Source organism: Staurois parvus, unplaced genomic scaffold (genome assembly GCF_062004578.1).
Source record: "Staurois parvus isolate SC_StPar_1 unplaced genomic scaffold, SC_StPar_1.0 ptg000361l, whole genome shotgun sequence".
Taxonomy (NCBI): domain Eukaryota; kingdom Metazoa; phylum Chordata; class Amphibia; order Anura; family Ranidae; genus Staurois; species Staurois parvus.
Window position 1 is genome coordinate 17,053,749 of NW_028318157.1, and position 13,867 is coordinate 17,067,615.

The 13,867-nt window shown below is 40.4% G+C and overlaps 1 protein-coding gene across 1 annotated transcript in view; it reads right to left on the reverse strand.

Moving 5' to 3' along the window:
* Positions 1 to 13,151, reverse strand: part of F9 (coagulation factor IX) — a 58,304-nt gene extending 45,153 nt beyond the window's left edge. The window contains exons 1-2 of the mRNA XM_089684973.1: positions 13,060 to 13,151; positions 8,073 to 8,236 (exon numbers count right to left, since the gene is read on the reverse strand). Of these exons, the coding sequence (XP_089541099.1) occupies positions 8,073 to 8,236; positions 13,060 to 13,126 (231 nt within the window). The 5' untranslated portion in view covers positions 13,127 to 13,151. The remainder of the gene's footprint in view (positions 1 to 8,072; positions 8,237 to 13,059) is intronic.
* Positions 13,152 to 13,867: the final 716 nt, after the last annotated feature.

Here is a 13,867-nt window from a genome sequence, read left to right on the forward strand (position 1 = left end):
TCCATCATCCAATAACGCACAAGCAAAAAAATCTTTTTTTTTTGTTTTTCCTTGCAGGTGATTGGGTATTCTTTGCAAAGAGAAGCTTTACCTCATTTACTAAGCACTGGAGCAACTGCATTTGCAAAGTGCTTAGTCTACGTGCATTTAGTAAATCAACCCATCATGAAAAAAGGAGGGGGTCATTTTATCCAAGAGTTGGGCTTTAACCAATTTACTAAAGAGAACTTGTCAGCCACTTCAACTATTCAAAATTGACACCACAAGGCGCTGTTAACCCTGTGTTAGCCTCTGAGCAGTGTATAGGAGCCTATATGGCAGAAATGTATACAAACAGGATTAAAATAAATATAAGCTGAATGACATTGGAATGTTTGCATTGACCATAGCAAGCAATGTTAGTGCAGAAATGAAGGGGCTCAGATTAGTTGGCACTTTTTAATCTCTTTGCACATTCATACCATTGCTGCTCATGTAATAGACAAGCTGTACACTAATGCTCATGTAAATAAATGAACAGCATGTGTCAGAAAAAATTGCCACACACATGAAAAGTATACATTACACAAGAGTATAATGGCACTGCACAAATAAACTATTTATACTCTGTTCTAACATGTTCCTGTTGCTTTTGTGTCAAAAGAAAGAAAAAAACTATTTTCATTAGGTTTGACGCAGCTGTCCTAATTAGATATGCTTTGCATCGGATTAGACCCAAGGGCTTAATTGACAACAAATGAAGAAAAAGTACAGCAATTAGCACCAAAATGAATGGGAGACAACATTGTGTGCTACACCTATATCACCCATTCTTTCTAAGCTGTCTGACTAAGCCAGTAGGCAAAATAAACTGTTTTATACAAACAGTTTATACAAACATCCTTCCACAAGACACAAATTTAAAGCTGAACTCTGGCCTTCCCTTCAGTTGGCACAGTTGTACAGGCTCCTCTCTTGTACTGAAACTTCTTTGTTTTCACTGCACAATGTAAGCTTCTCATAGTGTGCAATAGAAACTGCAGGAAGTCAGGTAAGCCTGCCTCATTTCTTAGCTGGAAGATGTCTGGCATCATCTAGCACTTTCATCCCCTCCTGACTGTCTCAGGCCCACCCTTCACTAGATTTCATTGAGTCTCAGCCTCATATGTGAGTATTATCTAGGGCAGTGGTGGGCAACCTTTTTTTTCAACTGAGCCAAATCTCGCCAAAACCACAATTGAAATTTATTTTGAGAGCCACATTTTTAAAACTGAAAATACATCCCCCATATAGTAATTCATCCCCCATATAGTAATTCATCCCCCATAGTAATTCATCCCCCATAGTAATTCATCCCCCATATAGTAATTCATCCCCCATAGTAATTAATCCCCCATATAGTAATTCATCCCCCATAGTAATTCATCCCCCATATAGTAATTCATCCCCCATAGTAATTCATCCCCCATATAGTAATTCATCCCCCATAGTAATTCATCCCCCATATAGTAATTCATCCCCCATATAGTAATTCATCCCCCATAGTAATTCATCCCCCATATAGTAATTCATCCCCCATAGTAATTCATCCCCCATATAGTAATTCATCCCCCATAGTAATTCATCCCCCATATAGTAATTCATCCCCCATATAGTAATTCATCCCCCCTATAGTAATTCATTCCCCATATTGTGTCAATTCACTTACCTTTGCTCCGCGCGTTCCTCTCGCCGTGTTCCTACGCCGTTCCGGTTTTCAGGGCGGACTGTGAGAGGAGAGGAGTTCGTTACGCTGCCCCGCCTACATCCTGACAGCCAATGTTTGCCACGCTCCGCGGGCCGGATTAAAAGGTCCGCCGGGCCGTAGTTTGCCCATTGCTGGGCTAGCTGCAGAGTCCTGACTTTTGGGGCGGCCGCCCAAGAGGAGGGAGGGGAGCGGGCGCCCGGCACACAGAAGAGCCGCATTAAAGTGTGTAAAGAGCCGCATGTGGCTCGCGAGCTGCGGCTTGCCGACCACTGATCTAGGGCAGTTCGAATGCAGATTCTGCCTGCCTAGGAAAACCCAATTCTCCAGACTGACATCCATCCATCAAGGTATTTGAATATTTGCACAACACCTCCCATTCCTTACATTAGGGTTGAGAACTCTTGAGAAGAATACTAAAGTCTCTTTCACCTGCCTAAATTGCATAGAAATAATACAGAGACCAGATGATGATGTCACTGGGTCTAAAATAAGGTGCGTAATGAAAACAGATTTTATATGAAAATTCATGTTGATGAGGTGAGAGGAAGACAATTATTTTGTAAAGGGCTGCACAAACTGTTGACAGTATATAAATTATGTACAATAATAATAATAATGTAATCTGAACTGTAACTGATAACTGTTGTGGAACTTCTTCCTTTGTTGCTGCTGTATTATCCTTTTGCAGTGTGGACAGTTAAACTGAATATTCATTATTACAGAAGTGCAGCAGCCATCTTTAAGGAGACTGACCACTTTGCAATGCTCATCTATTGAGTGTCTTCAGTTCAGGGAGCAGCCATCTTGGCTGGGTCTGGAGGACAGTGATTGGCTGATGCAACAGAGCAAGGAGTAGCGGTCTGCAGGATGCTGAGGAATGTAGTCCCTAGAGCAGCATAGCCCTGACTCTGGGAGGAAGAGAGGGACTACATCTCTCAGAGGGTCAAGAGGACTAGAGTGCTCAATTTGAGAGGACTTGGGAGAGATATAAAGACATAGTGGAGTGTGGAGAGAGAAGGGTAAGCACTACTGATGTTGTGTAAGGACTGTGCTTGGTGGGGGAGTATATTCAAGGTCTAGTGAGACAGTGAACTACACTGCTGGACAAAGGGAGCTCATTGTGTGCCAACAACCTTCAGAATGCAGGGAGAAATCCAATGTAGGGACCATATGCTGCTGCAACTGCTTCCTGTGCTGTGCAGATGAGAAAAAGACCACCACAAGGTTGCAGTGAAGGGAGAACAGTGGCATTTGGACAGAGTTTACTGGAGCCATCTGATGCTTTGCTGCTCAGGAAAAGAGTGCTGATCAGAGCCTGCTGCTGCCATTACACTCTGTGCAATGCTACATGTGAGGGCACCTTGATTCTCAGAATCTGCACTGGGGATCAGTGTTTCACTTACTGGACACAACAAATGACTGTGATCATCAGTAGCCCCCTGACCATCAAGAGGTAACTGCAGAGGAAGTAAGCAAGTAACTGCAGAGGAAGCGGCTGCGGAGTAGGTTGAGTGTGAAGCTGAGAAAGGTGATCCGTGTGCAGTGACGAGCGGAGGAATTTGTATCCAGGAGAGGGGAACCCCGGAAGTCTGTGATTGCTTGATGAATCTTGGAATCCTATCATTACGGGGAAGCAGAGGACGATGTGGAGTGCAGCCTGACCAGAATACTGATGACCTAGGGGTCTGATGAGAAAGGAAACTTCTTTCATGCGTATTTAATATGCACTTCTGGTGAGTGCGCATTCTATTTATTTAACAGTCTTCTTCACCTCTGGATTGTATACTATCACCACAGACAGGATACTGCAAGATTTATATGACATATACCTTGTGATCTGGACGTTTACTTTATTGTGATTATCAATTATATTGCACATTGTGCCTTTCATAACAGTTTTGGATATTGCTCATAACATTTCAGTGGTTATTTGCACTATAATCCTTAGCGCTGCACCTTTTTATCTCTTTAGTCTTTTGGAAAGGTCTCTTGGTTACCTTTTTGGTGTTCTAGCGGCTTTTGCATTTCATTTGAGTATGGTACATCTAGGTAGCGCTCGCTATACAGTCTATATATGTCTTTATATACTGTTGCTAGGTAAATGCAGTTCAGTTCTGTTAATTATTGTTATTCAAAATACTGCAGGTGTTTACCATATATCTCAGAGAAATGTGATTGTCAGAATTGTTTGTATAAGTACACTTGCTAATCCTTTCTTCTTTTAAGCTATGATTGGCCTAATACATTCTTTGAATTATCTCAAGATGTGTTGGTAAGTGCTGGTAGGTTAGGTGAGTCATCTTCAGGTGTGCAGAGAAATCACAAAACAATTCAGTGTCTCCCCTGGTGGTAGCACAACATATTAACAATTGACTATTTAAACTGCAACTTTGAGGCTAATGACAACTGTTAATCAAAGGGCCAGGCCATCTGAAATTCCAGCTATGGGTGGAGGACCACTGACTAGTGCCAAGTTCATTTACACTTCTAAAGTTAGTATTACAAAGTAGCCAGGGTATGTAAAGAGCAGCAGCTCACATTTACACACACAAATGATGTCTGCACCCACAAGAGCAAATGGAATTCTGACTTTTTACTCTATGTGGTTGTCTTGCTTCACAAACTTTGCAAGGTCCCCCTGAGATGATGTGTGATTTTTCTTTTCAATGAGAAATAATTTAGGTTTCTAGGAATATATGGCTCACCCAACCATCATCCACATGCAAATATAGGTTTTTTGGTAGATTGACCCTTTAGGAGTCACCTTCAAGCAGCATTTAAGCTAAAGCCAAAGATATGGTGGCTGCATCAGTTTTTTTTTTTTAAGCTTTTTCACCTGGTAATCTGACTACTAATAACTTTACTATACCACAGACTTATGGGGGCCATAGATGGGTCGAAAATCTGCCTTTTTTTTGGCCGAAAATAAAATCGGCCGATTTTCGGATAGTTAGTGGGCTATTTGTTCGGCCATTTTTCGGTATTTTGGCAGATTTTTTTTATAGGTAAAGTTGGAATAAAATCGACCGATTTTGCCGATCGGCTGATTTTCGCGGCAATGATGGGCAAATCGGCCGATTTTTTACCGATAAAAAAATCTGCGCATGAGCAGTGACCTGCAAGAGGAAGACAAAAAGAAGAAAAAGAAGAAGAGGATGAAGAAGAAGAGGATGAAGAAGAGGATGAAGAAGAGAATGAAGAAGAGAATGAAGAAGAGGAAGAAGAAGAGGATGAAGAAGAAGAAGAGGATGAAGAAGAGGATGAATAAGAGGATGAAGAAGAAGAAGAATAGGATGATGATGATGAAGAAGAAGAGGATGATAATGAAGAAGAAGAAGAAGAGGATGAAGAAGAAGAATAAGAAGAAGAGGATGATGATGAAGAAGAAGAAGAAGAAGAAGAAGAGGAAGAAGAAGAGGATGAAGAAGAGGAAGAAGAATAAGAATAAGAAGAAGAGGATGATGATGAAGAAGAAGAAGAGGATGAAGAAGAGGAAGAAGAAGAGGATGAAGAAGAGGAAGAAGAAGAGGATGAAGAAGAGGATGAAGAAGAGGATGAAGAAGAAGAAGAAGAGGATGATGATGAAGAAGGAGAAAAGGAAGAGGATGAAGAAGAGGATGAATAATAATAATAAGAAGAGGATGATGATGATGATGAAGAAGGAGAAGAAGAAGAAGAAGAGGATGAAGAAGAGGACGAAGAAGAGGACGAAGAAGAAGAGGATGAAGAAGAGGATGAAGAAGAAGAGGATGATGATGAAGAAGAAGAAGAGGAAGAAGAAGAAGAAGAAGAAGAGGATGAAGAAGAGGAAGAAGAAGAGGATGAAGAAGAAGAATAAGAGTTTAAAGAAGAGGATGAAGAAGAGGATGAAGAAAAGGATGAAGAAGAAGAAGAGGATGAAGAAGAAGAGGATGAAGAAGAAGAGGATGAAAAATAAGAGGAATTCCAGTCCGGCAAAAAGTGTCCCTGCAGAGAGCTCCGCTATTTCTTTGACAATTCCTTGACATTTACAGCGGTTGCAACATTGTATCTATTTGTTTCCGAATAAAAATATCTGTATCCTAAATGGATACAAATAGATACATTGTTGCAACTGCTGTAAATGTCAAAGAACTGTCAAAGAAATAGCGGAGCTCTCTGCAGGGACACTTTTTGCCGGCTGTAGACGGGATGAAAATCGGCCGATTTTTTTACCATTGCTGGTAATGTCGGCCGCTTGAACGACTGATTTTTCGTTTTTTTAAAGAAAAATCGTCCGTTTTTCTCCCCGTCTATGGCCTGCATAAATTAGTCACAGTTCACTAGACAATGTACCCACTATGTTATAACAGTCTAGAAAGGACCCCTATATGGTTGAAAGAATCTATGCCTGCTAACCTGCAAACCAGCAATAAACCATGGCATAGATAAACAGTAATAGCAGCTGGAATCAATATTGCAATAAACTCCCTGCAACCTGTACACTGTGCTGCTTAATGTGCACTCTGTATGATATGTTATGCTAGTACTCAGGCCTTCCTAAAGAGGTAGCTCTTACTCTGGGAAAGTAAAGTTTTTATAGAGCATCTATCTGAGGAGACAGTCCTTTGCTCTAATTATCTTCTAATGTTGGGGCACTGTCTTTTTGGTGGGGTATAGTCTTGGTAAAGTCTGCTTGTAGCTGGTAAGGCTGCTAGAAATGCGGCCAGTTCCAAAGTACTCAGTATCTGCTAGCAACAATAGATCAATGGCAAAATTGCCTTCTCACCAGTCCCACTGACACAGCAGCAGTGTTCCCTATGGTCAGATGTCCACTCACTTCTGAGTTGCCTGGGATGACTCCAGTCCTCAGCAGAGCAAAGACAGTTTTCTGATAGTGATTCATTCTCTTGGCACTCAAGTCACAGTTCTGTAATCTCTGTTGCTCAGTCTCTCTTTCTCTGTCCTTCCATTCCCTGATGTAGGTACAGGACATGGCAGCAGGTATGCACACTCTCTGACCTCAACACATAAGACTCAGCCCTCTCTCCAAATGACCAGGAGAAGTTCTGTGTCCCTGTCCTTTATATGCAAGGATCCATGAGTAATGTGTTTTGCAGCCCATCCATCTCTGTATGCAAAGCTTCTCCAGGGGTACATCTCCCATGGTTCTCTGCCATGTCATAGCCTCCTTACTGCTCACACACAACTGGGGGGGAGATCAGTCATGGGGGGGGGGGGGGGTACAGGGGTGCACAGCCGAGAGAGAGAGATTTTGTAATTAGCAATTTTATGAAATGGTATATGGTTTTGCTTTTATATTTTATATTGATTGATTGCTAGATCTTTTGGATTGCTGCTAATAAAATAAGGTTTTATGATATTAAATAAGTCTGGGATTGCAAACACTCTCCAGATTATCCAACCTATGTATAGGATTGTGTAATAATAAATATTCCTGCATTACAGTGGGGTTCAAACCTAAAATGCCTTCCAACTGTTGTGTGTACATACTGTATAATCATCAAATGTATTAGTTGATAACATTAAATACAATGTAATTTCCAGCTTTGGTTACATGATCAGAAAGATTGTGTATATGGAGGTTTGTTTTAAAAGTCAGTAGGATAAATAAGGTAAGCTACTGGTGTACCCTGAGAATTGTTTTGTATGGGCATGAGACTGGTTAGAATGTCTGTAGTAGCTGTTCCACAATTAGAAAATAAAAGTTTTTTTTTGCATAGCTGTAGAACTGGGATGAGTTATTAGCAATATGTGTGCCTGAAGAAAAAATGCAAGCTGAAAATTCTATAAAATACATGGTACTTCCTTGACACTGTGTTAGCAGAGCATTTTAAGATTTATAATAAGAAAGCCCAGCATTAGCTGCTCACTTGTACACTCTCTTTCTTGTGGTGTCTCTCTAACTGATACTCCATAGAAAGTTTAATGAATAAACATAAAGTGAAATATCTCCTTTGCCTTATTTATTTGAACAAAACTGAACAGCATGGCATCATATTACATTATGATATATCAATCATTTGGCAGAGAAATAAAGAACTGCAAAAAATGTGCAGTGAGTAGACTCTAGAACTCCACCTGATGGCCACATATGGTAATTATGAAAAAAACATGAACGTTTTTAGCTTATCCAAACACAAAAATAACTTTGAGAAGGAGTCCTAGATATAATTAATAAACACTGCTTATCCCCTTGAAGTGGAAGGAATACACCAGGAGAAATATACTTGCAGATCTGTAGCTGAGACCAACACTCCACCCTTTTCCCTTTATATTCAGTGGATTCCCATCTTTACTGTTACATTTTTACATTTATGATAATTAATGTAATTGAAACATATGTGAAAACTAAACTAGTACTTACTGTCTTGTCATCATTTTCAAAGACTTCCCTGGCTTCTTCATAAGTGCACTTTTCCTCTAAACATTCTCTTTCAAGATTGCCTGCTGCAAACTCTTCAAAAGTACCACTGTTGTATCTCTTTTGTCTCACAAGAACACCACTTGCTGATTTATCAGTCAGGAACACTGTAAAAAAATACAAAGGTAAGTAAAATTCAGTCTTGTTTTCCAGTTCACAGACCTATGTATGCAATGCCTAACAGAGACTTAAGCTGCCTAGTAGTGGGCCGTTTTTACTCTTCTCCACCATTAGCAAGTAAAGACATTACTCTACCCTTCCCACTTTTATAGGTGGCCATGGTGGTTTAGAGCATTTTGCAATTAATAAAAAAAGCAGCAAAAGTAGGAAAGGGATAGAATATTGGCCAGAGTTTTACTGATGTATGTATCCCCCTGGCCACAGTCACCATCTCAATTTGTTGTGATGTCCTTTGTCACTGGAACAGAAAGCAATAAAATTCAAATACACACACTCCGGCCACTTTATTAGGTACACCTGTTTTAATTGATTGGTAACACAAATTGCTAATCAACCAATCACATGGCAGCAACTCAATGCATTTATGCATCTAGGCGTGGTGAAGACAACTTGCTGAAGTTCAATCCGAGTATCATAATAGCGGAAGAAAGGGGATTTAAGTGACTTTGAACATTGCATGGTTGTTGGTGCTAGATGGGCTGGTCTGAGTATTGCAAAAACTGCTGATCTACTGGGATTTTCACACACAATGATCTCTAGGGTCAACAGAGACAAACCCGAAAAAGAGAAAATATACAGTGAGCGGCAGTTGCATGGATGAAAATGCATTGTTGATGACAGAGGTCAGAGGAGAATGGGCAAATTGGTGCGAGATGATAGACAGGCAACAGTAACTCCAATTACCACTCGTTACAACCAAGGTATGCAGAATACCATCTGTGAATGCACAATACGTCGAACCTTGAAGCAGATGGGCTACAGCAGCAAAGACCACACCGAGTGCCAGTGTACTCATCTTCTGATGACAACTTCCAGCAGGATAATGCACCATGTCACAAAGCTCAAATCATCTCAAACTGGTTTCTTGAGCATGACAATGAGTTAACTGTACTCCAGTGGCCTCCACAGTCACCAGATCTCAATCCAATAGAGCACCTTTGGGATGTGGTGGAATGGGAGATTTGCATTGTGGATGTGCAGCCAACAAATCTGCAGCAACTGCATAATGCTACCATGTCAGTATGGACCAAAATCTCTGAGGAATGTTTTCATGACCTTTTTGACACCTTGTTGAATCTACGCCATGAAGAATTAAGGCAGTTCTGATGGCAAAAGGGGGTCTAACCCGGTACTAGCAAGGTGTACCTAATAAAGTGGCCAGTGAGTGCATATATATATATATTACAGTATATAACACTGCACTTTATTATCTTTTTTTCTATGTAACAGAGGGTGAATGGCAAACCCCCTAGGACAGGACATTAAGTGTAATCTCATTAATAGGAGTACAGAGAAATAAGAAAACAATACACCTATTGAAAACAAAAAAAAGTTTTGTCTCCAGATACACTACAAAGTTAAACTGTATGAGAGGATTTCTTCCTTGCTTGAAGAGGTGAGGTGCTGGGCATTCTTACAAATGAACCCTTTGCTACATTGTCACTGAAGATTGATGTAGCAACTCACCATCAAGTTTTTCAGTGCAAAGCTTCACTGAGCACAAGTGCTTAAAGAACCATTTTGCTCCATAAGCTTCTTGATGATGTGAAACAACCCGTTCATATTAGGTAGACACACAGACTTTTGATACTTATGTATGAGTCCTTAGGCCCAATTCATACTTCGCATAGTAGAATAAAGCATTCCAGATCGTGATTTTGTGTGGACAATTTTCATGTTGCTCCAATTGAATGGGCTGCTTTATGTGTGTTTTTCATGGCAAAGAAGTTCAAGGACCAAATATTGGCCCAGAGCCAGGCGTGATTTTATGAAACTTATAAACTAAAAAAAAAAAACAAATATACATTTAGGCCTTGAAATTGAAGCCACTGATGGATGGTTTCACATATTATACAACATTCATTCTTAGAGCTTTATGCTCATAAGTTGGCATGTACTGTCAAACTGGAAAAACTGTTTTACAGTTGTGTTCCTCTGTTTTTCCATTACTTTTATAAATAGGCCAGCTATTCAGCAATTGTACCCTCCTCTCTGCTGAATAGTAATGATCCCTAGGAAATGTGCACCACATTGTTATGTCAGCTGTTTTGGGTAGAGTGGTCGTGGGGGGGATCCAGCAGATAGATGTGATTCAGCATTTCATTCTTAATGAGAAATCTACAGTTTGTAGCTATACCTATGCAGCAGAACCATCATCAGATGTATGGTACTCTGCAAACGTTTTAGGCAGGTGTGAATAAATGTGGTAAAGTAAGAATACTTTCAAAAATATATATTTTAATTGTTTTTTTAAATCAATTTACAAAATGCAAAGTGAGAGAACAGAAAAAAAATCTAAATCAAATCAGTATTTGGTGTGACTACCCTTTAGTTTCAATCCAGCATCAATTCTTACACTTGCACAAGTGTAATCCCAAGTCAGGGATTTTGTAGGATCAGAGTCAGGTGTATGCTTAAAGTTGAGTTCCACTCACCCTGTCAAAAAATAAAGTCAGCAGCTACAAAAACTATAGCTGCTGACTTTTAAAAAAGTCACTTACCAGTGACGGTGTGTCCCCCGCAGCCCGTTTAACCAGCCGTCCTGTACTTCAGGAAGCCGGCATCTTCAGTGTGGGCACCCGGCTGTGACAGCTTGCGGCTTCACAGTCGGGTACCCACTGCACATGCTCGAGAAGCGCTGCGCTTCATAAATGGTCCCGTAGTCTTCTGGGACCTGTCACGTGTCAAAAGACTAGAGGGAGGGAGAACACCTTCCGCTTACCATTGCCTAGGCGATCAGACCGGAAGTGGGAGTGGGTACCTGACAAATTCAGGTACCCGCTCCCCCCCCACCCCTCAAAGATGCCAATCCTTAATGGGGAGCGGGGGAGCAGCCCTTAAAGTGGAACTTTCCCTTTTGGGTGGAGCTCTGCTTTAACTAACTTTACCAAACAAGGGCTAATGTGGAAAAAAGGATAAGCAACTCAACTATGAATGAAAACATAGGAACTTGGGTGCAAATAATTGGCAGCAGGTGCTCTGGACTAATGAGTCAAAATTTGAAATATTTGGCTATAGAAAGAGGCAGTTTGCTCACCGAAGGGCTGGAGAGTGGTACAATAATGTGTGTCTGCAGGCAGCAGTGAAGCATATTGGAGGATCCTTGCAAGTTTGGGGCTGTATTTCTGCAAATAAGAATGGGGATTTGGTAAGGATCAATGGTGTCCCCAATGCTAAGAAATCCAGGCAGATACTTATCCATAATGCCATACAATCAGGAAAGCGTGTGATTGGCCCCAAATGTTTTTTGCAGCAGTACAGCAACCCCAAACATACAGCCAATTTCATTAAGAGCTATCTTCACCCCAAAGAAGAACAAGGAGCCCTGGAAGTGATGGCTTGGCCTCCACACAACCCTGGTCTCAACACCATCGAGTCTGTCTGGGATTACATGAAGAGATAGAAGGATTTGAGGCAGCCTACATCCACAGAAGATCTGTGGTTAGTTATTTCTGGAATCCTCTACTCTTCCAACCACTCCATCCCCCACAGTTACTACCTACTGTACCATTCACCCCTCCCTCCTAGATTGTATGCACCAAGGAGCAGGGCCCCCAAATCCCTCTTGTATTGAACTGTATTGTTACTGTATTGTCTCCCACTATAATGTAAAGTGCGGAGCAAACCGTTGGTGCTATATAAATCCTGTATAATAATAATAATTTGATTTGGATTTCTCTTCTGTTCATTTACTTTCATTTACTTTCCATTCAGTTAATTGATAAAAATAAACCATTAAAAGGGATCTTCAATCTCAAGCCCCCCCCCCCTTTTTTATCCATCCTTACTTAGTTGCAGGTCCTGCACATCTAAAGTACTCACTTGCCCAGCGGATCCAGTATTATTCTGCTGACATCTGCTTTTCTTCTGCCCCCCTGCTTGGTGCCATGGCACCATCTTTTTTAGTGGTCTCATCGGGAAGCTTCCGGCTCTTCCTGGTTCAGCCAGCCTTTCTCAGATGATGAGCTGCTGCCCCTTCCTCCTTTCTCAGTGAAGGACTATGCCTCCTGGGATATGTGACATATGTATCCCAATAGGCACAGTGGGCAAAGTGCACATCAGTCACCTAGATGAATGATGTGCATGGGGGGAGGGGGGAGTTTTTTCTTTAAAAAAAAAAAAGCAAATTAAGAAAAAAGAAGAGAGCCCAATTTGCACAATGGGGGGAGAGGGTTGGCATCATCCATTTGAGTATGAACACTTTTATTACTGAAAGCATTTTTAATTTACAGCATTTTTTCACTGCCTAAGATTTTTGCACAGTAGTGTAGATAAAATTAAAAATGTTATATCTTAGGGCATATTCAGCAAACTGGTACACAGAACAGTGATAACGCTAAAGCACAGTTATTTAGTGGAGACCAATCATATCCCGCTTTACTGAAGTCAAAAGTCCCAGAAAGGTGACATTTCATTTGGTATCTGTTTTATGGAACAAACCTGTTTTCTTTCTCACTCCCCTTCTAAGATATACCCATTTCTATTTTGTCCAGATCTCATTATTTTCTGTTTACTTCGGTCTGATTATAGCTTGTAGCTAAAATGACTTCTGCCTATTTTGGTACATTTGGAACATTATGTGAACATGGAAAATGTAGTCTTTCTTAGAATTAAATATGCAATAGATTCTGCCTTGTATTATTATACTTAGAAAAATACTACAATGTTCCACCTGGCCAAAATATCACTTATCATACCTTTTTTAGATGAAAAGAAGGAACACATTGTAAGACAATTAGAAGCAACAAACCTGTTTTTTCCGCTCTGCAGAAATAGCCCAGGAGAAAAATAATGAGAATGTTTTTAGCAGTTGCCATCTTCTTACTCTGATGGCAAATTAGACCAGAGGTAGAGCTGGATCAATAATTCCGAAGTCCACTATCTCTCTGTTTGCTTTTGTTTTACAACTAGAGTTGTATTGCAGAGGGAACTTTAAAGTTTTGGAATGAGAAAAATTTAGTAAACACTGGTTCTAGAAAATCAGCCTTACTTAGTTTAAAGATGAACTAAACTATGGAGACTTTGCTCAAAAAGGCAAATACTGGTCACAAATATTGCCTTAGATTTTCTGCATCTGAGCTTTTCCATATAGTTGACTTAGCCTTGGTCTGTGCTGTGTCTCTGCATGGAGGTGTCTATCTTGGAAGATCCAAGGCTTTGTTTCTTGATGGGTTTTCTGATGACTAATGATATGATGACTGGTGGAGGAATGATCAAGAAAAGACGGGAAAAAATCACAGATCCACAGACTGAATGAAGCAGAAGCAGGGAGAGCCTTGCTCTACAGCTTTCTCTTCTGAACAGTGAGCCACACAGGAATGGCATATCACTCCAAATTTAATGAGGAAGCTACACTTTTTCATTTTTTTAAATTTTAAATTGATTTTCTCATATAAACATAGTGAACATCGCATTAAGATAATTCCATAAACATGGATTAGCATACATCACAAGACATAATAAAACATTACATTAAAAAAAACAAATATCAAACAGGACAGATAGATGTGTTTATTTTGTGTAATAAGTTGAAAAAATTAGCAGTCATGCCATCTCTC